General features: G+C 46.7%; 1 protein-coding gene across 7 annotated transcripts in view; it reads left to right on the forward strand.

Annotated features, from left to right (window-relative positions):
• Positions 1-15,056, forward strand: part of PTPRT (protein tyrosine phosphatase receptor type T) — a 460,558-nt gene extending 445,502 nt beyond the window's left edge. For all 7 annotated transcript variants that reach the window (XM_068150103.1, XM_068150108.1, XM_068150109.1 and 4 more), the window contains 4 exons: positions 3,319-3,444; positions 5,384-5,547; positions 6,499-6,634; positions 7,290-15,056. In XM_068150103.1, the coding sequence (XP_068006204.1) occupies positions 3,319-3,444; positions 5,384-5,547; positions 6,499-6,634; positions 7,290-7,343 (480 nt within the window). In that variant the 3' untranslated portion in view covers positions 7,344-15,056. The remainder of the gene's footprint in view (positions 1-3,318; positions 3,445-5,383; positions 5,548-6,498; positions 6,635-7,289) is intronic.
• The last annotated feature ends 12,260 nt before the right edge of the window (positions 15,057-27,316 follow it).

The raw sequence follows: 27,316 nt of genomic DNA on the forward strand, positions 1-27,316 counted from the left end.
ATTTGGGGGCATATAGTGAAGAATAAATTCATATGCTTGGCTCCTTCTAAGGCAGCTGATTGTTACTGAAATTAAAAGGGAGACCACAGAATCACAGAATGGTAGGGGTTGGAATGGATCTCTGGAGCCTATCTAGTCCAATGCCCCTTCCAAATCAGGTTTACCTAGGGAATACCTCACAGGAATGTGTCCAAGTGGGTTTTGAAAGTCTCCACAGAAGGAGACTCCACAGCCTCTCTAGGCAGCCTGCTCCAGTGCTCCAGCACCCTCACAGCAATGAAGATTTTCCTCGTGTTGAGGTGGAATTTCTTGTGCTCCAGTTTGTGCCCATTGACCCTCATCTTATCACTGGGCACCAGAGATCAAAACACATTGTGTGTTTAAACCTCCTGAGTGAGGTGGATAAGGGAGAAGTTCTTTACAATGAGGGTGATGAAATAATGGAGCAAGTGGAGGAACCATTCCTGGGGACATTCAAAGTCAAACTTGTATGGGCCCTGAGCAACCTGATCTAGTTAGGTGTGTCCCTGCTTACTGCAGGAGAATTGGACAAGATGACCTTCGAGGGTCTCCTCCTGCCCAGTGCCTTCTGTGATTTTATGCTTCTATGATTCCAAGATTCATGGGCCTAAACCTTCCTCCTAAACCCACTTTCTTCTTTCTCATATTTTTGTCTGTTGTTGGTTCAGGGAAGCATTCCCACAGCCCCAGTGTGCTTCATGCTTGCCTGTGGACATCTCCAGCAGAATTAAAGCAAGAGAGGTGCTGAAATCACTCAACAGATCATTTCCCTGAGATTTCCAGTGCAGTTCTCTGATACTGAGAATTGTGGTTGGCACAGTTTCTGGAGGAGCACATTATGCTCTGTGGGTTTTGTTTGGTTTTATTTTTTCTTTCCAGTATCATCTGTCAGTTGGTTTCTTGGCTACTAACCACACCACGATTTTCAGGAACGGAGCTTGCTGAGGAGGAGCTGCTGCAGTTCCCCTGTACCAGCAATTGCAGCCACCTTGCTGCTGAGTGGCACTATGATAAGTGCTTTCAAAAAGGCCTAATCATGCAATTTGTGTCAAGAGTACATTTGGCATGGCTAATTCACCCGTTACAGCACTTGTTAAACAAGAGGAGAGCAGCCCTCGAGTAGTTGGCACTTCACGGATTAATATTTCATTTGTCTCGTCTCTGTCTTCACAATCTTACCTCTCTGGAAGGCAGGGAGGTTATTGGTCTCTTTTTGTGATGGCAGTGGAGATGTCAATCACCCTGTTCATTGAGGGGATCTCCCTTTAGGGTGAATGCTCTGGGACTGCAGGCCCAGACACAGTAAGATCTCTGCCCAGACGTCACCTCTCTGGGTGACCCACAGAGCCCCGCCACTGCACAAGGAACTCTGTGCACTCATTGCCTCCTGTGCAGTTCATCCTGCCTGATTCTGCATCTTGCATGGAATCCAGAGGCCAATGTCTGTATCTGTGGGGTTGGCTACATGGCTGTTCACAGAACAGCTTCATGAAAAGCAGGTTCTCAAGACTGAGGAAAGGTTTCATCTTCTTTCTAATGCACCATGAGGTTGCTCCCTGAAGCACCTGCTCGGCTCACATCTCCTTGCCTATTGGACAGATGCTTTGAGAGGAGATCTGTAGGCTGCTTGACAGGCGACCTTCAAAGCAGGACTTGCTTCTGTGGTCTTGGCTGGCTTGCTTAATCTTGAAAAACCAACAAGGGCAGAGATGCATGAGATCGAGTCACTATCCCACCCAATTTCAATCCCACATGATCAAAGGAATGACAGGAATGCAGAATTAATGCAGTAGCATGCACACACTTCCATATTATTACTGGCAAAGATTGAACTTGAAAAGCTTGAGATCAAGTTCAAATGAGCATCTGGGGGTTTCAAAACATCTAAAACATTGCACTTGAAAATAGGAAGGGAAAGAAAAGCAAACCCAGAAAGAAATACAATCTCAGCAGAAACTGCTAATGAGATCTCATGCTAAATATTTTCCCACCACGATCTGTTTCCAGAGGGATTTGAAACACTCAGATTGTAATTTGTGGGGATTTTTTTTTTGTACTTTCAGTAATATCAGCATAGGAAAAAAAAAAGGCTTCAAGCTGCTTCACACACTTCAGAGATTTGGTTGTGGTTCACCCTGAAATCAGCGTTGCTCTCAGAGCAAGCTCATTCTCCCTCCCCTGCTCAGTGGTAGAGTCAGAAAGCTAAAACTGGCATCTTACATAAAAATAAATGCATTTCCCTTAGCTTGGATTTCAGTTTTGGGGTTTTTTTTGGAGTATGCACTGTTGCCTCATTAACAACAAACCACTGTGCTTCCTATTTAATTTACTTACAGATACACCTACAGCAATGTGCTCTCACAGCTGAAAAGGGCAATGATATCCTTGGGTGCGTTAAGAGTGACCAAGTAGGTCAAGGGAGATTCTCCTTCCTCTCTACTCTGCCCTAGTAAGGCCACATCTACAGCACTGGGGCCAGTTCTCGGCTCCCCAGCTCGAGAGAGACAGGGAACCACTATAAAGAGTCCAGCAGAGGCTACAAAGGGGCCTGGAACATCTCTGTGAGGAGGAAAGGCTGAGACCCCTGGGGCTGTTGATCCTGGAGAACAGCAGCACCAGAGAGGATCTGATCAATGCTCAGAAAGAGCTAAAGTGTGGGGGCAAAAGAGTGGAACCAGGTTATTTTCAGTGGTGCCCAGTGACAGGATCATGGGCAATGGGCACACTGGAACCCAGGAGGTTCCATTTAAGTATGAGGAAAAACTTCTTTGGTATGAGGGTGGTGGATCCCTAGAACAGGCTGCCCAGGGAGGTGGTGGAGTCTCCTTCTCTGAGGAGATTCCAAAGCAGTCTGGACCTTGTGATGCAGGGCAAGCTGCTGGGGATGTTTTGGACTAGATGATCCCCAGAGGTCCTTTCTGACCCCCACCTTGCTGGGATTCTGGGATTCTGGGATTTTTCAACATTGATTTTAAATCTATAGCCCTCCAGGAGCTTCGTGTCAGCCACCTTTTCTGCACCTTTAGGGGCAGGGCTGAATCAGTTACAAACTGTGTTCCTATTAAAAACAAAATGAGAGGGGGAAAGAAGCCAAGCTTCTAAAATATGTGTCTGATTCTTTCTTCCTTGCCATGATATAAACCACTTTGACTCAGCTGGGAGGTTGTCTCTGAGCACAGATGTGTCATACAGGACTGCTTACGGGTTTTGAGCTGCTTATAAATGTGAGAGGAGAGTGAACTTGTTTCCTTGTTAATAGTTAAGGTGCTTTGCTCTTTCTGTTGGTGTTTTCTCCAGCTCTGCATGCAGTACTGGCCAGAGAAGACCTCCTGCTGCTACGGCCCAATTCAAGTGGAGTTTGTTTCAGCAGACATCGATGAGGATATCATCAACCGGATATTCCGGATCTGCAACATGGCCAGGGTAAGAGCAGCGAAGTACCAGATTCCCATTTTTGTCCTCAAAACCAGATTTTTGGCACCAGGAAGAGCCAGCACCAAGACTTGTGATTTAGAGACACTGAATCGGTCACCTAGGAACGAAATTTCACTGCAAAATCCAGTAGCTGCTTCCTTTAATTAACATTTAATTGCGACAGAGTTTATTGGTAAAAGCCTCTTGGCTGAGAGCAGAAAGTGGATGATCCGAGCTGAAAATCTGTGTTTAAGTGGAAAGCATTTCTCTGTGTGTATTTGAGAACAATTAATCACTTAGTAGCCAATATAAAACCATCAGCATCACAGGAAATAAACTGGGGTAGTGTCAGCAGCTCTCCATCTGTCAGCTCCTTCGTGGTGTCTCTGAAGACAGATGCAACATTTACTGGCTGGACTGGGATTCCCAATTGCCACTGGTTTTTTTGTATGAATAAGCAGCTGCCATTTCTGTAAGCAGCAGCTCTGTGTCTGTGGCCCTCAGCCCCAGGAGCTGAAATGGTAGGAACAAAGTTTCTCTCTCTGCTGGACGCTGGCAACGCAGCTCCAGGGCTGCAGGAAAAGGGGGTTTGTAGAGGATTTTTGTCTCATTAGTTTTTTCCCCAGATTGACTGTGGCTCTTCTTTTTTGCTCCTTTTTCTTTTTTTTTTTTTCCCCCTCTTCTAATCAGAAATGGAAACAGGCTCCACAAATTACATTTCCATGCTGCTTAACACATCAGCCTCTGGTTGCACGCTCAGAGCCTGTGCAGCAATTCAGTTGCAACACTGAAGAGTGAACCTTGGGGGCCAGCTATGCAAATCAATAGATCAGTTAGAGGTTCACCTTCCTGTATCCCAGGCCAGCTGCCTCTGAACAGGAACAGCCCTGAAGTCCTGCAGCTAACAAGGCTCTGAGACTCAGGCCAAAGCTGTCTCATTGATGCCTAGCTGGCAGGGTGGGTGGTGAGGACTCACATCTCCCCACACTCATCTGTGCTCAACATCAATGGCTGCTGCTAAACTCTTTTTGAGGATCTCCCAACCTGGTCTGGTCTGGTCTGGTCTGGTCTGGTCTGGTCTATTCTATTTTATTCTATTCTATTCTATTCTATTCTATTCTATTCTATTCTATTCTATTCTATTCTATTCTATTCTATTCTATTCTATTCTATTCTATTCTATTCTATTCTATTCTATTCTATTCTATTCTATTCTATTCTATTCTATTCTATTCCCCCCCAGTCCTATCACTCTCTGACACACTAAAAAGTCCCTCCCCAGCTTTCTTGTAGCCCCCTTCAGATACTGGAAGGTCACAATTAGGTCACCTTGGAGCCTTCTCTTCTGCAGACTGAACAGCCCCAACTCCTTCAGTCTGTCCTCATAGGAGAGGTGCTCCAGCCCTCTGATCATCCTTGTGGCCCTTCTCTAGACATGTTTCAGTATGTCCAGTTCCTTCCTGTAATAGGGGTTCCAGAACTGGATGCAGTACTCCAGGTGGGGTCTCACCAGAGTGGAGCAGAGGGGGAGAATCACCTCCCTTGACCTGCTGGCTATGCTTCTCTTGCTGCAGCCCAGGATGTGGCTGGCTTTCTGGGCTGCAAGTGCACACTGGTGGCTCATGTTGAGCTTCTCATCCACCAGCACTCCCAAGTTCTTTTCTTCAGGGCTGCTCTCAAGCCAGTCCCTGCCCAGCCTGTATCAGTGCTTGAGATTGCCCCAACCCAGACGCAGGAGCTTGCATTTGGTCTTGTTGAACCTCATGAGGTTGGCTTTGGCCCTGTCAAGGTCCCTCTGGATGGATCCCTTCCCTCCAGCATGTCAACTGATGTTAACATTGCTATCAGATCCCAAGGGTAGATGCTGTGTGGGCAGTGTCCCCTGCTTTTCCCTCTCTCTGCTCCCTGCCCTGTCCCATTCAGTCTCTTGTGAATTCCTCTGTTGCAGCCCCAGGACGGGTATCGCATAGTCCAGCACCTGCAGTACATTGGCTGGCCAGCATACAGGGACACTCCTCCTTCCAAACGCTCCCTCCTGAAGGTGGTCAGAAGGTTGGAGAAGTGGCAGGAGCAGTACGATGGGAGAGATGGACGGACTGTGGTCCACTGCCTGTAAGTAGGACTGGAACATGTCTGCAACCTCCTAAAGTGCTGGCTGAACAGCACTGATTATGGATATGGAAATTGGGTGATTTACCAGGCTTCAGCTGGGGAAAATGAAGTCAAATTATGTTTGTAAGTTGAGCATTGTGCTACATTAGAGCATCCTGGCCCTGAGATTTTACTGATTGCATGGAGGAGTAGATGAAAAAGCTGAGAAAGCTCTGCTGCTTCCTGTTGTGTAGACAGGTGTCCTGACTGGAGCCCAGGCACAGCCAGAGCAGCACTGCCACATGTCCAGCTCTGACCACAGAGCTGTTGTGAGCCCCAGAGCAGTGAGGAGCAGCACTGGAGTCCCTGGTTCTTCCCTGTCCATCACTGTCAGGGATCATCTTTGCCCTTCCATCCCATCTCCTATCCTGCAGGTCTTCACTTTCAGAAATCCTTGAGGGTCTTTAACCAGCCATTGAATATTTTGGGTTGAAATGGGCCATTAAAGGCCATCCAGTCCAATCATTCTGCTATCAGCAGAGACATCTGCAACTAGAGCAGTTTGCTCAAAGCTCCAAAGAGCCTGACCTGGAATGGTTCTAGGGATGGGGCATTTACCACATGGCCAGTCTCACCAGTCTCAGTGTCAAAAAACTTCTTCCTTCTCTCTAGTCTAAATCTCCTTTGAGTTTCAAACCATCTCCCCTTGTCCTCTCCCAACAGGCCCTGCTAAAAAGTCTATCCCCAGCTTTCTATAAGCATCCCCACTAAGCACTGAGAGGCCATTGAAAGGTGTCCCTGAAGCCTTCTCTTCTCCAAGCTGAACAACCCCAACTCTCTCAGCCTTTCTCCATAGGGCAGTCCCTTACACTACAGACCTTCCCGAGTGTGTGTGGTGTGGGAGGTGCAAGCAGGGCTCTCCCACCCCTCAGCCACAGTCAAAACCTGTTGTCTATTTTCTTCTGTACCCAGGAATGGTGGGGGCCGCAGCGGCACCTTCTGTGCCATCTGCAGCGTGTGTGAAATGATTCAGCAGCAAAACATCATCGATGTGTTCCACATAGTGAAAACGCTACGGAATAACAAATCCAACATGGTGGAGTCACTGGTATGGCTTTGTCCCTTCATTTACCCCCACTCAGAGAATGCAAGGGAGCTTCAGGAGAGGCAATAAAATGTCATGGCTCGGCCCAGCATGAGTCGGAATGCATTATAATGTGATGCCCTCAGAATGAAAGTTAGTCCCGTGTTAGTCCAGGGTGTTGGACACTGCCTCCCATGCCCACCTGCCTCTAGGAAGTTAAACCCCAAGTGGTCATGGGGAAAGGGGTGGGATTTTTCCTCCTGTGCATGTGTCCAGCCTGGTGCTTAATACTGTGACATGCCTTGAAACCAGGAAGGGAGAACAGCCCAAACCCCTGGCCTTGCTCCCTTCAGCTGAAGAGATTAAACTGTCCTGGATTCAACCATCATCATCGATCAGACTGAATCCTCACCTCAGAAGCCATGTGTGCACTGAGGGCTTGGAGCAAATAACGAGTAGTCCATCATGTGCTGTCTCTTGGGGTGTTTCCTCCTCCACTGACAAAATTGTCTGCTGGTAGTGCTTGGTTGGGAACACAGAGAAATGCAGATCTTGTTTCCCTAGCCCTGGTAAATGCTACGAGAAAGAGTAGGAGGAGGCATTTTTGGCAGCTTGTAGAACGAGGCTCTGGAGGCTCTCCCCATATCCTAACGGCAGTGGTTTCTGCTCTCTCTTCCAGGAACAGTATAAATTTGTATATGAGGTTGCACTGGAATACTTGAGCTCCTTTTAGCCCAGCGGAGGAGGGAAGGGAGCCTCCAGAATGCCAGGCCCCAATCTCTGGCAGACGCTTCTCCCTTCTCCCACACTGGAAGGCAGTGACAGGTGTGGGAAGGGAAACCTCTCCCTCCCAGAGCAAGAGACTGGGATTGCGCAGACCTCGCTGGATGGAGGAGGCGCCGCCTGCGTTTGCTGCTGCCTGCTTTCTATCAGAACATCTACTGCTTCTTAAATAACCTCCTGTAAACATTAGCAACGTGGCAGACAGGCTGAAAGACTGGTCTGGACTTCCTAATCCCCTCTGACTTCTTCTCTCCTCTCTTGGATTGTATTTTTTGCTCTCCTTGCTGCAGAGCGGGGAAGGAATGAAGCCCTTGGGAAATTCTCTTTCAAAGGCCTCCTTTTTAATTTATAACTTTGTTCTCAAATCCCAGTCTTTAATTTTTTTTTAATTTCATGCAGCAGTCATTTGGGAAAAAATGAGATAGCCATAGGGGATGTGTGAAATGTTTCATTACAGTTCGTCTACCTTATCTGCTTTCCTTTTACTTGTTTTACCAAATGGAAAGGTCAACACACACACACATAAAAAGAAACCCACTGGAGTTCTCTTCCCTTATGTAGTCCCTTTTGGCATGAAAATAGGTGATGGAGATGAGAAGCTGTTCATGGATTCACCGCCTTGGCTTCCCCCCACATCTGGCCAGACGCCCAAGGTTGCGTGTGAGCCGTTCACATCTCTCTGGTCTGCGTTTGGTTCGGTGCTGGTGAAGCACGCCACCGTTAAGGAGTTTCCCCAGCCACTTGAACCTTAAGGTTAAACATTTGCATCAAAGGAATTGCATTTGTCTGGCAACTTTTGGTAGCTTTGTTACCATATTTATCAAGTATTTGCTGGGTGCAGCGTGTCTCTGAAGAACAGGGTATGAAGTAGGTACTAGCGATCATGTACTGTGTGTTATTATTTTCTATTTATTGTTTGTATTGCTGTAGAGCTTAGGACCCCTAGTCATGACAGCACCCTGCTGAACTAGGCACTGTGCAAACAGAGAGCAAAGGAGGTTCCTGCTCAAGAGCTTAAAAACTGAAGGGGAATCTTGAAATGGGGCTTGGTCAACATTTCCTCGCTGTTTCCAAACCATTTTGGTCAGTCAGATGTAGCTGAGTGATTCGTTTGGTTTTCCAGGCCCTACAAGCTTCAAAATGTCAACCTATCCAAGATGTTGGAAAGGTGATGTACATACACAGAAACCTATTCTGACACTTGGTGAGAGAAGTGTTAGACCAGCACAGCAAATTTCCTTCTTAAGCAAAACAGCTTTTGTTCTGTTCTGCAGAAACGCCTGTGCCACTCTCCTGCTTGGAAACAAATGCCAGATGTGTTTTGCCGCGGCCCTGGATCTCTCTCTGACTTCTTAGCAGCTAAGAAATTGCTTTTCTGGAAGAGTATGTTTAAGTAGTTAATCATTAAGGTCTGCAGGGTAATCTCAGAGAAAAAAATAATTGAGTGAAAAAGGCCTTACAACATTCGGTATTTCAGTTTAGCCCTTTATTTATCTTGAGGGTGCAGGGCTATGAGGTTGTTCTCTGTGTGTATTACATCCTGGGAGATGTAGGTTTCTTCAAATACACACCTGCTGAAAGATAGTCTGGAGGTAAGAGTTTAAGGAAACTCTGCTTTCTTACCACACTCTAGTTTCCCACCCTCAGGTAAATACTCAGAGACTGTGCTGGGAGCTCTGTCATGTCAGTGGCTGGCCCAGAGCGCCCCAGAGTTCAAGTGTTTTGCTCATCCTGTATGCAAACACCTCTGCTTCACGGTCATTCTTCCTTCAAGTCACACCTCTGCTTGACGATGAAGGAGGAAAATTAAATCTGATGTAAGCAATGCTCAACTCAACACGTGCCAGTATCTAACCAAACAGATGTCTTCTCTACCAGGACCTGCAGCAGTCTAAGGAAGGATGCTTGGAACAGCAATAATCCTCTTCCTGCTAAGCAGAGAAGGGGCTTCATAGGGGGCTGGACAGCCTGTTCATATTCTTTCAGAGGAGCTCTGGATTCTTGGCTTGTTCCATGTGAACATCATAAAGGTCTTAAATGATCTTGAACCACATTGTCTCTGAGGTAGCCAGTGTGCCAAAAACTATCACGAGGATCCCCTCACAGGTGCCACTGCTCTGCTTACAGCTGGTCCTTTCTGCTGTCTGCAAGAAATCACAGAATCACTTTCAGTTCCTGTTGGGGCTGTAGCTAGATGCCTGGTGTCTCATGAAACAAACTACTGGGTTTGGTTGTTTGTTTTTCTCCTTTTACCACTAAGCAACACAAACAATTCTACAGAGAAAAGATAAATAAATAAATAGAAGGTGAAGCAAAACTCTGAGGTAAAAATGAGAAAGAAGGCATAATATTAGTGTTTTAATTACAGGTGGCTTGCTGGAACAGTGTAGGACAGGAGTTGGGAGCCATTAGGAAAGGAAAGGGAATCCTGATCCCAGAATGGGATTGGTTGACAGCTGCCCAGGTAGGAAGAAGCTACAAATGAGCAAAGTGTTGGTGACTTTACTAATGCCAGAAAGCCAGAGGGAATCACTCCCTGTGGATACTATGGAAATATTAATTAGTTTGTTAATTTCAGATGGAAACCAGCAGAGTGGTAGGTCTGCCTCGTGAGTTCCTGGAAGACTAGTGCAGGCACTGAAGGTGACAGCCAGGGTGAAGCGAGTGGAGAGGTAAAAGGAACGACAATGTGACTGAGAGGTGAAGTGTGGGAGGGAATTTGAGGCTTAACTGTCATGAAAGAAAGTGGATTAAAAAGCTGTAAGTAAGCCCATAGGAGGGATGTGTGCATGGAGAGGAGGAGTTGTTGGATGAGTAGAGCAGGCTAGCCCTTGCAGAGAAGTTGTGCAAGGTCTTGAGGCAGATTTGAATGTGTTTTGTGGTGCAGAAAGGGCTATGAAAGGCTCAGCTGACCCACAGCAACTCACCACATGCTTTTAGCCCTCTGCAAATGCCAAGGGGCATAAACTGCAGGGAGAGATACTGAGGCTAATTTTTACCTTGAGTTTGCTAGGAACAAGTTTAATGCAGATGTTGGTTACCACAGCCCAGCTGTTAGTCACATCTTATGTGGCAACCTAACCATCTGTCTCAGCCTACTAGTGTCCAGCCTGCCATCCATGTGGAAAGCTGCTCAGCAAACACCCCAGATTACGCTGCCAAAGTGTTTTATCACCGTTCAGTCACACTGCTTTTGGAAGACAGACCCAGCTCCAGCCTGTGCTGGCTCAGGGATCTTTATGTTGTTCTCGCAGCACAATGAATATCCGCTGAACGTGAATTAACGAGGTGGGGAATTGTGTGGAGAGAGAAGAGAAGCTCACTGTAAATAATCCTATTACCTTGAGGGTGTTGAAACCCTAGAGAATGGCCTATAGCAAAGGAGGTAATGTGTTTGAGGCGAGATTATGGGTGATGGGTTTGTTTTCTCTGGGAAAGAGAGAAATTATGAGATGAGATAAAGGAAGTGTTCTCGCTCCTGCAAGGATTAATAGTCAGGGTGAGCTTTCCAACAAAAGCATTCCCTGCTGTGGATGGAAAGTGATAATGTACAGCAGAAAAGGTGAATTCCTCAAGGAATTTTAGGCTGGAAAAAATATGATATTGACAATATTTGAATGGTCATAATAGAGATAAATGTGTTCCCATCGAGACCTCCTTCAGGGGTGAGGGAGCACTGCTTTTTGATAGCATTGTGCTGGTCTAAAGTTTAATCTCAAGTGGAGGGGACTAGAAATAGATAAAGATGGGTGGTTCAGGGGTGAATATCTCATACAGGGGTAATTAATATCTTAAATTATTAAGGGAGGTTACTGAAGCAAAGAATTCCAGGGCTGTCTAGGCTGTCTGCTGGAGAAGGAAGGCCCTGAATTGTCTGAAGGAAAGAGATAAACCAAAACCATTGAAAGGTACAGTAGGGTTTAAAAGTCTTTCTTCACAGTGGTTTGTGGGTTTAAGGTTTATTTATAATGAAGGTCTTTGCAGCAGCTGTGTGCTATGCTGGCTCTTGGGGGGGTTCTTTTTTTCCCCCTTCTTCAGATTGCCTGTAAGGAAATGGGTGTTTGATCTCCTGTAAATAGACTTGAGGTACTTGTTTATTAACATAAAGAAATGAGCCCATGCAAGGGAGTGCTGTGCACACGCGAAGGTAACTGAATCAGGACCTCTGGCAGCAAGCAAGCAAATGAGAATTTGGTGGGTTTATTTCTGTCTGCAGATTGAACTAATTAGTATTCTTTGATCAGGGAATTCTCTGGACTCTGGTTAGTAGGGGCCTTTCAATTTGTAATTTAAAACCCTTCAGCAAGATTACACAGAATGAAGTCTGCTTTCGCCATGCTCTGACAGGTACCTCTTAATTTATTCACCTTTTAGCCATTTATGTCAGCTGGAGATGTAGATCCTAGGCAGGGAGAGGTTTTTCCATGCATTGAAAAGCTGTCATCCTGGTGGACTCTACCTCCAAATCCAAGCACAGCTCCTGTCCCCCATCTCTCCCACTCAGCCCCTGCACACCACCACACGCAGGTCCAGGTAGCTCCCAAAGGGAAATGCCTGTGACCCCTAATCACTCTGGTCCATGTGACACTGTGGGGCAAAGGAAGGGATCCCCAAGCTTTTGCCCAGGGCAGCACATATTTGTGGATCAGAAATTTCCAAGTTTTTATTTTGGATCTGTAAAATCCCTGCCAAAAAAAAACACAAGTCCAGTGGCAATGCAGACTCCACGGTGGTGGACTTAAACCTGCAGATGGAGTTTTATTTACTTTTTAACAGGCCCTTTAGAAGTAGTTTGTGGGATTTCCCTTGGGAATCTCAAGCCAGGGATTGCTGGTCACTGCTCTTGATGGATCAGAGAAGGAAGAGTGGCTCCTGCAGCAGATGTTTCAGAAGGCAGTTACACCAACTGCCATCTGGAAGAGAAGGAAAGGAGAAGACACCGAACATTGTTGGAGAAGGCAGATAAAATGGAGCCCTGAAACAGGTAGGAAACTCGCACCTTGTTCTGTCTCATTCTTGCACAGCTGCTTTTATCTCTTTCTTACTCTTCTGAGTTCAAGCCAAGATCGTAAAACCCAGGTAATGCCCCATTCCACTCCGTGGAGACAGAGAAATCAGACTGGAACAGAGGAAATAAATCCTGAGGGACGAGGATAAGAGGTTTGCTTGAGAGAGGAATCTTCAAACCCGAGGTGCCTCTCTCTGTCACACTCACAGAATTCTTAACATGTCCTCCCTCCTGACAGTCCTGCATGTGCGATGCAGCAGCAGTGTTCCACTCAGAAAACTTCCTTGTCCTGCAATACATTTAAACATCACCCCATTAGTTTTTACGACAGCTCCAGTCAGTGCAAGGGGCATCTCAAGACCTTGGTGTGAGCCTGCTGCATTATCATTTGAGATTCTTTCATTTGTCTCAATGTGCAAACCCCAGTCAATCCCAGCCTGTCAGAAAAATGAAGGGGCGGCAGGTGGCAAGAGTCACTCAGCAGAAGCACCACCTCTGGGTCAAAAAATCAGTACAGCTGTGAAATGCTGGAAGAAATTCCCTGCACAGACATTTACAGTAGTAGAAGTAGGAGTCAGCTAATTACAGCTGGGGAGGCAGAAGTGAGTGGTTAAGGATTCTGTTACTGCCCCTGCATTCCTGTTTACTTAGGTTGCAGTCCCAACATAGCCATACATACACAATACACAATTGAAATGCAAGTGCTCTTTACCTCTTCCCCAAAACACCTGCAGCTGTCCTTTCATCCAGGGTGAGCCACAGCTTAGCAAGCAGAGCCACCTTTTGCAGTTCTGGCCAGGACCCCCTAGGAAAATCTGTCCTGTATTATCTGTTCATTGACTTGGGAAAGGTATAAATCATCTTCCTCATTATATATATATATATACACATATACACCCCAACACACACTTAAAGAATGTACAATTTGCTGTAACCATTGAGCAAAACCATACATTTTCACCCATCATGACCAAATCCTGGTGGTACTGAGTGCTTTGGAAGGAGAAAAGGAACAACCTTGCTGACTTCCAGTGGCTTCCAGGCTATCATCTTGATTTGTGTGTTGAAAAAACCCTCTCCCTTGTAATAAATAAACTATACTCAGAATATCCTACAGTTTCCTGTTGGACTAGCAGAATTCATGAAACCTTGGCAGCTGTTTCAGCTTGTAAAACCCCATGAGAACAAAATTAGCCAACCTCCCCCTTGCCCCAGTGCATGCAGCAGATTTTGTCACCACTGTTCTGTTTTTCAACCTGAGCCTTAAAAACAAACACAACAAACTAAAGCAGCAGACTGAATGACAGATGCTGGTGTTCCCACAGTGTTTCCTAGGGTGGGGAGAGGGAGAAAAAAGAATGAAATAGGAAAACAAGAAATTCAAATGTCTGTCTTATTTTTTTTGGCAACTCAGTTCAGCATGAGCTGTTTCTAAGCAGTATAAACACGAGCCTGTCCATGTCACTGTCTGGAGCAAGGATTTGCTTGTCGCAAGGTGATGTCTCCTTGGGTCCTTGATGTCTCACCTGTAGGTATCCAACAGCAGAATGGTTCTGTAGCAGAGAGTGCTGTCACAGAGTGAGAGTGTTTCAGTGGAGATATGCTTCATGGAGAGACCTGATACACATCTTAATTCCCTGAAACACTACTCTGTGGGGAACTTGGTGAGATCCCTCAAGCACGTTGCACTGTGGAGGTTTATTTCCTTGTGTGAGTACATCATGTGTCAGTGGGGACCTCCAGGAAAGGATTGGTGTGAAATTATGGGAGAGAATGGAAGTGTGGAGGGTGGCCAGCACTTTACAAACTCCCATGAATTTAGATATCTGATAAGATATCTAACTCCCCAGGACCTGTGATGGTCAGGTGTTTGTGTTGCTGAAAGTCTAACCAGATTTCACATGCTGGACTTTCATGTGCTAGGAACAGAACTGGCATTACCCCTTCACCACCCCTGTAGCCCTTTCTTACATCTCCAGCACCTGAAAGCTGTATTTCTATGCCAAAAGATGAAGCTGTATCCTCACCACGTCCTTTAACCCACACTGACTCACCGCATCGACACAATTCCCTCCCACATTGATTTAACCTCCTTCACCTCCTCCCACTCCCCTGCGCCGACGCTGGCGAAACTCAAACACAGGAGCATCGCTTCTTGCCAGACTTGTCCCTGCCCCTCACAGCGATGCTGTGGCTGCATCTGGTGGGGCAGCAGGCTCCTGTCCCAGCTCCCCCAGGTGCATTTTGCCAGCAGGGAGGAGCGCTGCATGAGAGCCAGGCCCTGCTGTCGCGCTGCCGCCCCGTCCTCCCCCGTCTCCTTTGGCCTTTCTGGCTTATCGGTGAAACTCACTTGTACAGTTTGGATGTTTGATAGATAAAGCACGTCTGACAGAAAAAAAAAGAAAAAGAATATAAATACAAAACTCTCAACACTGTGCATTCAGTGTCTTTTCTTTCTAGCTTCAAAGAGGGAAGGTAAATAATGTCAAGTCAATGAATATCAGATATATTTTTTGACTGTACATTACAGTGAAGTGTAATCTTTTTTTTACAACTGCGAGTCCATCTTATTTATTCTTGTAAATGTTCCCAGACAATGTTTGTAATATGGGCTGTGTTGCAAATCCATGAAATAAATCTGTGATCTGAGATTAATGTTTTACTAAGAGGCTCTGGTGCTCGTGCTTTTGTTTTTTGTTTGCTCTTTTCTTTGAACTGCAGAGGGGACGCTGCGCCGTGCTCGGGGCTGCCAGATGCAGTGGTGCGGCTGAAGGACACTGAGGGGCTGGAGCATGGCCAGAGAAGAGCAACAAAGCTGGTGAAGGGGCTGGAGAACAGGGCTGGTGAGGGAGCAGCTGGGGTTGTTCAGCCTGGAGAAAAGGAGGCTGAGGGGAGATCTTCTGGCTCCCTACAGCTCTCTGAAAGGAGGATGGAGTCAGGTGGGGTTTGGTCTCTTAGAATAGAGTAGAGTAGAGTAGAATAGAATAGAGTAGAGTAGAATAGAATAGAGTAGAGTAGAGTAGAGTAAGAGTAGAGTAAAGTAGAATAGAATAGAATAGAATAGAATAGAATAGAATAGAATAGAATAGAATAGAATAGAATAGAATAGAATAGAATAGAATAGAATAGAATAGAATAGACCAGACCAGACCAGACCAGGTTGGAAGAGACCTTTGAGACCTATCATCCGATACCATCTAATCAACTAAACCATGGCACCAAGCACCCCATCCAATCTCTTCCTAAACACCTCCAGGCATGATGACTCCACCACCTCCCTGGGCACCCCATTCCAATGGCCAATCACTCTTTCTATGAAGAACTTCTTCCTAAAATCCAATGTGAACCTCTCCTGGTATAGCTTGAGACTGTGTCCTCTTGTTCTGGTGCTGGTTGCCTGGGAGGAGAGACCAACCCCCACCTGCCTACAACCTCCCCTCATGTAGCTGTAGACATCAATAAGGTCTGCCCTGAGCCTCCTCTTCTCCAGGCTAAGCAACCCCAGCTCCCTCAGCCTCTCCTCATAAGGCTGTGCTCCAAATCTCTCCCCAACTTTGTTGCCCTTCTCTGGACATGTTCCAGCAACTCAACATCTTTCCTAAACTGAGAGGCTCAGAACTGGGCACAGCACTCAAGGTGTGGCCTAACCAGTGCTGAGTCCAGGGACAAGTAACAAACAATAGGACAAGAGGAAATGACTTCAAGTTGCACCAGGGGAGGTTCAGGTTGGAGCAAATTCTTGTGCTAAAGAGCTGGGAAGCCCTGGAACAAGCTGTGCAGGGCAGTGGTGGAGCCCCATCCCTGGAGAGGTTTAAAAAGCTGTGTAGATGTGATGCTGAGGGACACGGTTTATTGGTGACCTGGCAGTGCTGAGTTAATGATTGGGCTTGATGTCATCTTACAAGCCTCTTGCAACCAAAACACTTCTAGGATTCAATGACTGTATGGAAAAGAACAAGACCAGCTTCTTGTCACAGCAGCTGGCTTTGTGTCATGGTTATCGTGCAGAAGGAGCTCAGGAGCAGCAAAGGCAATTCACTTGGCACTTCAGTCTAGCTGCAGAGTTGGAGTCATCCCTCTCAGAGCTGCTGTGTGTGAGCTAAGTGGCGTTGGAAATGAGAGTCTTAGAGCAAAGCAAGTTTCTGCACCATCTTCTCTCGTGCAGGCATTCCTGTACTCTTTCCTTGGTATTCAAGAGCTGAGCAGAGATTGCTGATGTCTTGCTGAGGTTTATCCAGTGTCTTCTGCAGACAGACACACAAGCTGGGGTTTGTGCAACGTTCCCTGCCAAACCCAGCCACGGGTTATGGGTGTCAGTAGTGAGCATTGTCAGGCTGCTGTCCTCTGATCTTCTAACCTGGATTACCAACAGCCACCAGTGATCTTGCCAGCTGATTCAGCCAGTGCAAGGGAGTAGACCAGGCAAGAAAGCAGACAGAGCCTCTGTGCTTTGGAGACAGCTTTATTCCCAGCATCAAGCTTCACAGCTCAGAGTGTCAGAACAAGAGAGTCCAGTAGGGTTATGCTTATACAACCCAACTCTTTTTGGCACAGTTAGCCTTAGTGAAAAATAAAGCAAAGGCATTTTAGCAAGGATGATGTAGCTTCTGGTTTTCTTAAAGCATTGTCAATCTGCCTTGGGAGCAGATCCCTCTATTCCTTTCTCTGTGTGTTCACTGTTTTCTTTTGTAGTACTTTGCTGTAACTCCTCTTTGCTATGAACAAGCCCCAGGTACAGCACTGGCTGTCAGTGCTTGGCTCAGATATTAGTGGTTTTTCGTTGGCCTGATGAAGCAAGTTCCCCATCTTAATTGGGCTGAACACTCAGCTGTGACATCTGTTCATTCTAACAAGGTTAAACTGCATCAAACACCTGCCAGTCACACACAGTTATTGCTACATCATGGAGAAGTTGATAGAAAAGAAAGTTCCTCACCACAGTGTTAGACAGAGAGGGAACTCTACCTGTGCAGTCCTAACTGTTTGATAGAGACAGCTGTTTGTTCATAGTGATTAATTGCACTTCATCTTTATCCAGGTTATACTTTGCTAACACTGGATATCAATGACAGGTTCTATTTATGGAAAGTAAACAGCAGAGACAGCTCTGCCATGTTCCAGATGGTCTGGTAAAGATACAGGTGGAAGTGCCAGCACTGAGAAACAAGCACAAATTCACCTTTGTGTCCTCTTGTCTGCCCAGCACAAGGACAGCAGTGGGTTAAAGCTGCTGAGGGAAGACAGATGCAGAAGCCTGAAACCCACTGGGGTCCAAAGTGCTTCACACTGTTTCTGCTGATGTGTGCCAAGGTGTAAATCCAGCAGACATTTTATCCAGGTCAGTCACTGCCTCCAAGTACCAGCTGCCTTTCCATCCATCCCCACGATATCCAGCGTCCTCATACTGATGCTGCTGCGAGCTCTGTCCAGTTTGACACTCTCTGCCCCAGCTGAAGCTCTCAGTTTCACAAGTGAGACATTAACATATAATTTCTCAGGCTGAGCTGTCTATGTAGCTGCTGTTTAACAGGAGACTTCAAAACTGGGACTCATTCAGGTGTGGCCCTCTACATGGTACTTGTCCAACTCTAGAGAGGGAGCAGGGATGCTTGTCTTGCTGGGGAGACAAAGGCCACTCCAGAGGGTGACTTGTCTTGGGTAAAGCAGTCTAAGGCAGATGAATTGGATTGTCCCCTGGATGTGCCTGTTTTGCTTCACTGATCAAGTTAGCCAGGCAACCAATTCTGACTTGGGCAACTAATTTTGATATGGCTGCAGGTAAATGTGATTTGTCTGTCCCTTTGCTGGATAGCCACAAGCAAATGGCCTGTGTCATCAACGAAACGGCAGCAGGAGAGAAGGAACAAGATTTAATGCTCCTTTCTTATGCTTGGAAATTCTCTGAGGCATGTAGCCTGGCTGCATTGGGTCCTCTTGTTCCTTTGGCAAGTTTCACATTTGAAAAGCAATGAGGAATATATTTATTGCCTTTTTTTTTTTAATGCTGTTTTATGTTAATGATGCTTTTGTATAACTTTAATTTACAGGAACTTAACCAAATAAAAAGCCTTGTACTCTTCCTAGCAATGCTCTCCTCTTTTTATGAGCTGCTTCTGTGTCTGTTTGGAAGGGTGTTGTATTTCTTGCGAAGCCTCTCTTTAGAAATGACTTGGAAAGGTTTATCCATAAAGTCTCTCTGCCTGGTGAATCAGTAGCTACAGAACATTTGTGGCTCAGGTCAATAGGGTTACTTAGATGCCTGTAACATTTACTGATGTGTTGATAAACACCTCATGCCCAAAGCAATATAAACTTCAGTACTCCTTTATTAGCACATTTTAAATGCTGTAGCATTAAGATAAAGCATAACCTGATAGAATTTTCACTGATGTGGTAAAATAGCTCTGGGTTTTATTGCATATATAAATGGCTCCCTCTAAAACAACTGCAAGAGAAAGCCTGGCTAGCATAGAAAAACCAGTGACATATGCAGAAACTTATCCTGGAGATGGATAAGGCCAGAGGTTTCTAGCAGTAATCCCCTCAGTAGACTCACATCCAGGATGACTGCAAGCCATGGTCCATGTAGGATCAAGAGGCTGAAGAGCTTGTACTAAATATCCTTTTATCTGAAATTTCCAAAGGTGTTCCTGGGAGTATCCTTTCACTTACATTCCTGACTGAGCATGCTGAGGAGGCAAGAGATGCCACCAGGTAGTGCCTGAGCTTCAGCTCCACCATGGGCTGACTCCACCATCTGCTAGGCAAGTTATGGTGTTGGTACTTATACAGGTAAGTTTGCAGTGGCTTTCCCTGGTGCAGTGCCTGGGTGTGAGGTATCACAGGTGTGATGTCTGGATGGATCATTCTTCCAAGTAATGTGCTGAATTGTGCCCAAACCTGACTCAGACTTTTTCCATCCATAGAATTCATGTAAAGCTTCTAACCCAACAGCAGAGCAAGCTGAGAGCACCTACAGCAATCTCCACTCTGGACTGGGATCTTTCAGGTTTGTGCATCACTCTTGCAAGTGGAACCATTTGATCAGCAAAGCAGGGAAGCAACTGTATCTGCAACTCTGAATGCAAGTGTGTGTGTTTCTGTGCCTGCCTGTCTATTCTTTCTCCTCCCCAAAAGCTGAGCACAAGCATGTCTCTAAACCAAGAGTGACTGGAAGGCTCTACTGGCAGTGTTTGTACAATCCAGAGTGCTGACAATGAAAGAACAGGTTGTCTAGGAAAAAGCTGGTGATGTGCAAAACAATCAAAATTACTGTTTATTCTGGTGCCACAGGAACTATCTTGCAGAGCAAAATAGACTTTGACAAAGGAGGTGATGAAGAACTCCAGCTCTGAGCTTGAGTGTGCATGCAGTTCAATTATCCTTACACTGGGTGGCTGCATAGATGAGGACACCACCTGTGAGCAGTCATATTTGTGTGATAAGAAGCTGAACATGAGCCATCAGTGTGCCCAGGTGGCCAGGAGAGCCAGTGGCATCCTGGCCTATATCAGGAACAGTGTGGCCAGCAGGACAAGGGAGGTTATTACTCCCCTGTACTCAGCACTGGTCAGGCCACACCTTGAGTACTGTGTCCAGTTCTGGACTCCTCAGTTCAAGAGAGATGTTGATGTACTGGAATGTGTCCAGAGAAGGGTGACAAAACTGGTGAGGGATTTGGAGCACAGCCCTATGAGGAGAGGCTGAGGGAGCTGGGGTTGTTTAGCCTGGAGAAGAGGAGGGTCAGGAGAGACCTTATTGCTCTCTACCACTACCTGAAGGGAGGTTGTAGCCAGGTGGGGGCTGGTCTTTTCTCCCAGGCAATCAGCACCAGAACAAGAAGACACAGTCTTAAGCTGTGTCAGGGGAGGTTCAGGCTGGATATTAGGAAGAAGTTCTTCACAGAGAGAGTGATTGGCCACTGGAATGTGCTGCCCAGGGAAGTGGTGGAGTCACCATCCCTGGAGACCTTCAAGAAAAGACTGGATGAGGCACTTAGTGTCATGGTCTGGTTGATTGGATAGGGCTGGGTGATAGGTTGGACTTGATGATCTTGGAGGTCTCTTCCAACCTGGTTGATTCTATGATCACAACGTGATACTGCTTCCTGTTTTGGCTGGAATATGAAGGGTTAGCTGCGGCTTGAGGCAAAGGTGATATCAAAATCCATAATCAGCTCTTGCTTTGGTTTGTTTCTGCCCTGGATCCTAAAGAGATTGCTTGGCTTTCTGAGGTTGTGTACAGAAACCCTGTCAGTTTCACAGCTCTGGCTTTTGGCTTTCTGCATCCCAATGGTAGCACTCTCCCCATAGCTGCAGAGAGAAACATACATGGTGTAAGAGAAAGGTTCCTGTGACGTGTGGGGAGGGGTTTATTGCTTCCAGTGGTGGATGTCCTCCACACACCCTTTAGTCTCTCCTTTGCACAGAACTGAAACTCATTGCTCTCTCTTGTGTTGCTCAGAGATGTTTTATATCCAGGTGAAGAAAGAACTAAGCGCCACTATTCTTTTTAGTAACATTTTCACACTGAAGTCTGGAGCCTGCAAAGCATCTGATAATGAATGGGATCTGTTAGGTATGTTCCCTGCTTGCTTTGTTACTGCTGTATGAGCTTTCTATTTTCATCTGCCTCACTCCAGGTTTCACCGTGTAAAAAACCATTCTTATTCCAGCAGGTGTAGAAATAACCACCCCCAAACACCTCCAGAAATCCAAATCCCTCTCAGTGCAGATGTGCTCACCCTGCAGTCAGGTCAGGACTGAAGTAGGAGTCTGTGGCTTGGCCCAGGCTTAGGGTTGGAAAAAGAGAAACAAATGAGTTTGGAGAGGAGGAGCGGTCAGGCATTGGAACAGGCTGCCCAGGGAGGTGGTGGAGGCACCATCCCTGGAGGTGTTCAAGAGATGTGTGGACATGGCACTTTGGGGCACACTTTAATGGCCATGGTGGTCTTAGGCTGAAAGTAATGAGTCTTGGAGGGCTTTTCCAGCTGAAACAGTTCTATGATTCTGTGATTTTTCCTTCCTCCAGCTCCTTCCACATCCCTCAGCTGCCTTCCCACCCTCAGCTAGTGTGCAGAGTCCGAGGCAAATGCTCCCCTTCTCCCCTTCTCCCCAGCCTCCTGTCCCTGTCTGAAGAGAATAGCTGCAGCAACATTCACCACACCATGAAAAAGTATTGAGTCAAACCTCATTTTGGACTCTAAAGATGCAGATAATTCTCTTTGACAAAATGCTGCTGCTGCTGTTGCTGCTGCTCACGTGAATCAGCTTTGCAAGTCTGGGGACAAATGCTTTCTCAAATTGCAGCTTGGAAGTGATAGGACCAGGCTGGAAAGCCACCCTGACAGTGGGGGAAGAAAAAGCAGAGGTCAGTGTGGGGAAAGAGAGCAGATCTCTGTCAGTAGCAGATGTTGTAAGGGCTTTTGGTCTGGAAGTGTGTCGAATAATGGCAGAAGTCTGCATGCATTGCTCTGGCAAACACTGCCCTTTCTGCACTGCTCCTACTATTCACTCTGCTGCTTTTAAAGTAATTTTCCTGCTGTTGGCCCCTGCAGGAAACTGCTGTGGCAGTGGGGAACCTTTGCAAGCAAGGACCAGGAGGGGATCAGAAAGGCACATTTGCTCCTGGGAGTCATGCTGGATTTTTAGGGAGATAACTCCATCACTTCAGCATCCAATCATTTGCAATTTTCTTGCTCTCTCACAGACTTCTGGAAGAAAAAAAGGGGAGGCTTAGAAGTTATCAGTCCCAAAGCAAGCTCTGAGGGGTTGATAAGAACATGCTGCACCCTTTGAACCTGAGGAGCAACCTTAGGAAAAGGAAAACTTCTTGCAGATGGATTTAATCTTTGTGGTGAATGCAGTCACATGGAGTGGGAAGATGAAAGTTAAATGTTTTCCTCACGTGTTCCATTCAGTCTGAAACCACTTTCTGTTGCCTTTTCTTTCCCTTGTTTGATGGTCTTCATTGGAAAAGAGGTGTCTCTGGTCAGCATGCCTGAACCTCCCCTGGCACAGCTTGAGACTGTGTCTCCTCGTTCTGTTGCTGGTTGCCTGGGAGAAGAGACCAACCCCCACCTGGCCACAACCTCCCTTCAGGTAGTTGTAGACAGCAATGAGGTCTCTCCTGAGCCTCCTCTTCTCCAGCACCATGCTTGTGTGAAGCTGCCCACGCCTCCCCCACCTGCCTGACAGAGGGCTGGGATAACACAGCCTGAGCCCCTGGAAAGGGAGATGTGCAGCAAATACCATTTAGACCTTGCTGGCATTTTCCACCTTCATTTGGGGGAAATTCTCTTTTCTTGGAAGCTGAGCTTGTGTAAGTACTGTCTTGTGGACGTTGTTGGACACTGAACAATTTCTTCCCCCAAAGAGTTGTCTAGGCCTGGAACAGGCTGCCCAGGGCAGTGGTGCAACCCCATCCCTGGAAGGATTGAAAAGCCACGTAGCTGTGGTGCTGAGGGCCATGGTTTAGTGATGATCTGGCAGTGCTGGGTTAACGGTTAGACTTGATGCTCTTGAAGGTCTCTTCCAACAAAAATGATTCTGCCATTCAGTGCTGGGCACTGGAGTGATACCTGGAGGAAGAGATGGGGGATTGTTTCCTCTACCATCACGAAGACCAGGTGTTGATGCCTTGGGAATTTTCTTCCAAGCCCTTCTACCTTAGCTCTTTCCTTTGACCATGACTGCTGTTTCCCTTCACAGGTGCTGTGAGGGAATGGCTAACCAGGTGGCAGTGATGTAGTTTTTCTTACAGTCTCACATCTCAGATCAGTTCCCCATCTCAGTGGAGAACTGTAAGCCTAAAATCCATCCCTATTCCTTCAGTACCCAGTGCCCAAGCATTTTTCTCAAGCTGAACTGAGTTAGGGCTTCACCTTCATTTATACCCCTCCTTCTGGTGGGATATTGGTGAGCTAGGAGGGGGCTGTGTTTGTTCATTAGCTCGTAGGAGCTATGTGCTCAGAAGCAGAGGAGGCTACTAGGTGGTAAACAGAGAATTTAAATTTCTGAAAGCTCTCTTAAACCTGTTCAAATCTCTGTGCTGGGTAGATAAGGCCAAGCTGTTGTATGAGCTGACACAGTAGGAACAAACTTCTGGCATATGCACAGCAGTTGCAGCATTAGAATTGTAAAGCACCTTTTTTTTCCTTCTGCCCCCTTTTTTTTTCTAATCAAGGTAGGAGCAGGTTTGAAAAGCTGATTTGTGTTGTGCGTTTTCGGCTACAAACAGGGGGGGAAAAAGAAAATCAAGCAGGGCTGGAAAGGTGGTGAGGAGCCTGAGCAAACACAAGCAGTCTGATCTAATCAATCTGCTTCCCTCAAATGTCAGCACTGTTTTACCTCAATTATCTTTTAGTCTCAGGATATCACAGATTTTAGTGTCTTTCTAATGAGGAAAAAATAACAAGCCTTCCCTGATGCAATCCTTCCTTCAAGGAAGCAATAACCCTCCAAATCTGTGGCTGAACCGACTGTTGCCTTTATGTGTGGCTTGGTATGAGCAGGGGAGAGCAGGCAGCCTGTGGTTCTGCCAGAACCTGCCACCCTTTGCTGCTAAGGGTCGTGCTCAGACTTGCTGCCAATGGCAAGCTAAAGCTGCTCCCATACTACCTGCTTTGTTCAAAAGTGGCTGCAGCCCATGGGGAAAGGACCAAGGGGGGTCCCTGAGGCTCTGCTGGCAAAGTTCAGTGTGTGAGAGCTAACAAAGCTGCAGAGGCAGAGTATCCCTCCTGGCAGCCATTTGAGGGAGACACCAAGAAGAGGTTGGTATAGTTATTAATCCATGGATACTTTAAAGCACAAATATTTGATGTCTAATTAGACAGGAGGTGGCACAGAGGCTACGCTGGAGTGCCAGGGTGTCTCAGTCCACATTGTTGGCACACCAGTGCCATTATCAGTGATTGAACTGAGGGTGTTACCCAGCCCATTAGTGTTCAGTTACTCCTGCTCATAGGGGTGAAACTCTTCAGCTTGGAAAAGATCCTTGAAGTAAGTGAAGGAGAGAAGATGGCAAGGGCTGGTTTTTGTCACACGACTCAGACGTCAGCAAAGAGATGTTAAAAATGAACTAATGAGTGTTGTTAACAGCAACAAAACTGCTGCCTCCAGGCAAAATTTTGCCAGCCTCAAGTTTTCCTTTCTTTCAGCTCAATATGCCAATTAAACTATGACCAAAGCAGAAACTGTTGGAGTTTTCTTTTTAAAGAACATCAACAATAGCGTTTTAGGAGTGCAGCATTTTCCTTTGTCCAGAAGGAATGAATGTTTTTGGCTTCCTCCATCAGATGCAGTTGCAAAGAGGTGCTCAGCTCCTGTCCCAGCTTTGTGATCCCCACAGAACACGTGCCTCAGAAACAGAATCCTCCTGCTATGCTCTGCCCCTGCTTCTCCCTGGGTACACTTGCAACTGCAAGGAGTTGGAGATGGGAATGTTTGTTGGCTTTAAAACTTGCTGGGTGACAGCTCAGCCTGACTTCCAGCACCAGTGGTCAGCGGAAGAAGTGCTTCTGCCAGAGAATATGGGCTCCCATGACCCTGTGTGAAGGACTCTCTGCCTTGGGTCCAACTGTCTGTCATCTTAGAATCACAGAATCAACCAGGTTGGAAAAGACCTCAGAGATCATCAAGTCCAACCTGTTACCGAATACCTAACACCTCCTGACAACTAAACCATGGCTCCAAGTGCCACATCCAATCCTTCTTTGAACACCTCCAGGGATGGGGACTCCACCACCTCCCTGGGCAGCACATTCCAATGGTCAATTACTCTTTCTGTGAAGAACTTTCTCCTCACCTCGAGCTGCTGTTACTCACTGACTCTGCTTGGTTAGCACTGCTCAGACTTGCTTCTCTTGTGTTCCCCATTGCTCTAACTCTATCCACAACACAAAAGGGCTGTTGGGAGAAACATTCCCTTAGGCAGTGTCATGGTGAGCAGCCTCTGTACCCATAGAATCATAGAATCAACAAGGTTGGAAAAGACCTCAAAGATCATCAAGTCCAACCTGTCACCCAAGACCTCATGCCTACTAGACCATGGCACCAAGTGCCACATCCAATCCCCTCTTGAACACCTCCAGGGATGGTGACTCCACCACCTCCCTGGGCAGCACCTCCCTCCCTACCCAGATGAGAGTGACAGGAGCTCTAGTGTGGGGATGACTTCTCAGCACAAATCATTGCCTTAAAGCACTGCAGATATTCTGAAATCATGTCTCCCCTCTTTATGGTATCAGTGTTTGGTGGTGGTGTGTTCTTTTCCACTGGAAAGGAAAAATACTGGTAAAAGACAAACAAAGCTTTCTTCCCCTTTATTGAGCCCCCAGGCTGTTTTCCCTCTTGATTTTCCTGAAGGTCTATGGCTACCAATTGCCTTGGTCTGTGATGGCTTCAATGAGCTTTTGTACACCTTTGGCCTTGTCACTATAAAATCCTTCCATGTTTTTGCCAAGCCTCCCTCAGAAAGATTACTTTTGCTCTGAAGGTGCCAATAAAGGAAATTGATTTTGCAAGGAAAGAGCTGGGAAGACAACCCTAGACCCTTCATTTGGATTTCCTCCAGTCATCACTTATTGAAACTGGAGAGCAATTCCAAGTATGTTATGAAATGCACCACGGTCCCAGCAGCAAGGGCTGTCTGGGCAGTGCTTGGTCACATTTCAGTGCCTCCTGCTCCTTCTCCCAGCTTTTGAGCAAATGCTTCAAAGAGAAAAACAAAACTCAGCCCCCTCAGCCGAGCTCTGAAGTAGTTGGCACGGGCTGGAGCTGGCAGCGGGGAGGTTTGGAGCCATCCTACCACATGGCATGGCCTCCATCAGTCACTGCTCACAGGGGTGAAAAATCCCAGATGGTGAGCAGCAGACCTGGATCTCCTCCCTGTGTGCAGGTGGCCTTGTGCCATTCTCTGCTGTCACTAGAAGGAGCTTTCTCTCTCCCTTTCTTTCTGTCTTTGTTTTGCTTTGTTTTGCTTTGTTTCTCTCTCTCTTTCTCTCTCCTTTTTTCTTTTCTCCATTGTTTCCTCTTTTTTTCTTTTCCTTCTTCCCTTCCCTCTTTCCTTTCCCCTATTTCTCTTCTTTTCTTTCCCTTTCCACATGTGAGTTTTATGCTATTTTTTTTCTCTTTCCCCCAAATCCCTTTGTTTCATCTTCTTAATAGCAGCACCTGCTGCTGGAGCACCTGGAGGGTGCTGTACCATGGCACAAACCTGAAAAGCTGAGGCAAAGGAAGGGCTGTGCTCTTTCTTCATGGAGTTATGCTGGAGTCTGCTTTAAACCAAAAAGGAACAAACCTGCAACGTTCCTGGAGTTCTATTCTTAGCCTGGCCAACTGGGACGGGAGGCTGTGCACATGAACGTGCCTTGACTCGTGCTTCTTGCCCAGAGTTCCTAGATGGAGCCTGGAGAGCTCAAACTAGCACTGGGAGCTCCAGGGAAGGTGAGAAGTGACACAGAAGGCAGCACGGCCACCGCCTTGCTGCTCCTCCTGCTGCTGCCATTCCTGGTGAGTTCTTGCAGCCCTTCAGCAAGTGCTTCATGTCACCCAGGGAGTGACAATGTGTGAGTGCATCCATGGCCCTTTCATGAATGTAAGAGAAGGTACTGCGTGTTGTCACCACATCCCCTGCCTGAATCACAGAATGGGAGAGGTTGGAAGGGACCTCTGGGGATCATCTAGTCCAAATTCCAATCAGAGCAGTTTCCTTTAGAGCAGATTGCAGAGAACAGCATCCAGGTGGGTTTTGGATGACTCCAGAGAAGGAGATTCTACCACCTCTCTGGTCAGCCTGTTCCACTCCTCTGCTGTCCTCAAAGTAAAGAAGTTTCTCCTCCCGTGTTCCAGTTTGTGCCCATTAGCTCTTGTCCTGTCGCTGGGCACCACCGAGAAAAGACTGGCCCCATCCTCCTG

Source organism: Melanerpes formicivorus, unplaced genomic scaffold (assembly GCF_026170545.1).
Source record: "Melanerpes formicivorus ecotype bairdi unplaced genomic scaffold, bMelFor1.0.p_v2 SCAF_19, whole genome shotgun sequence".
In the NCBI taxonomy this organism is placed as follows: domain Eukaryota; kingdom Metazoa; phylum Chordata; class Aves; order Piciformes; family Picidae; genus Melanerpes; species Melanerpes formicivorus.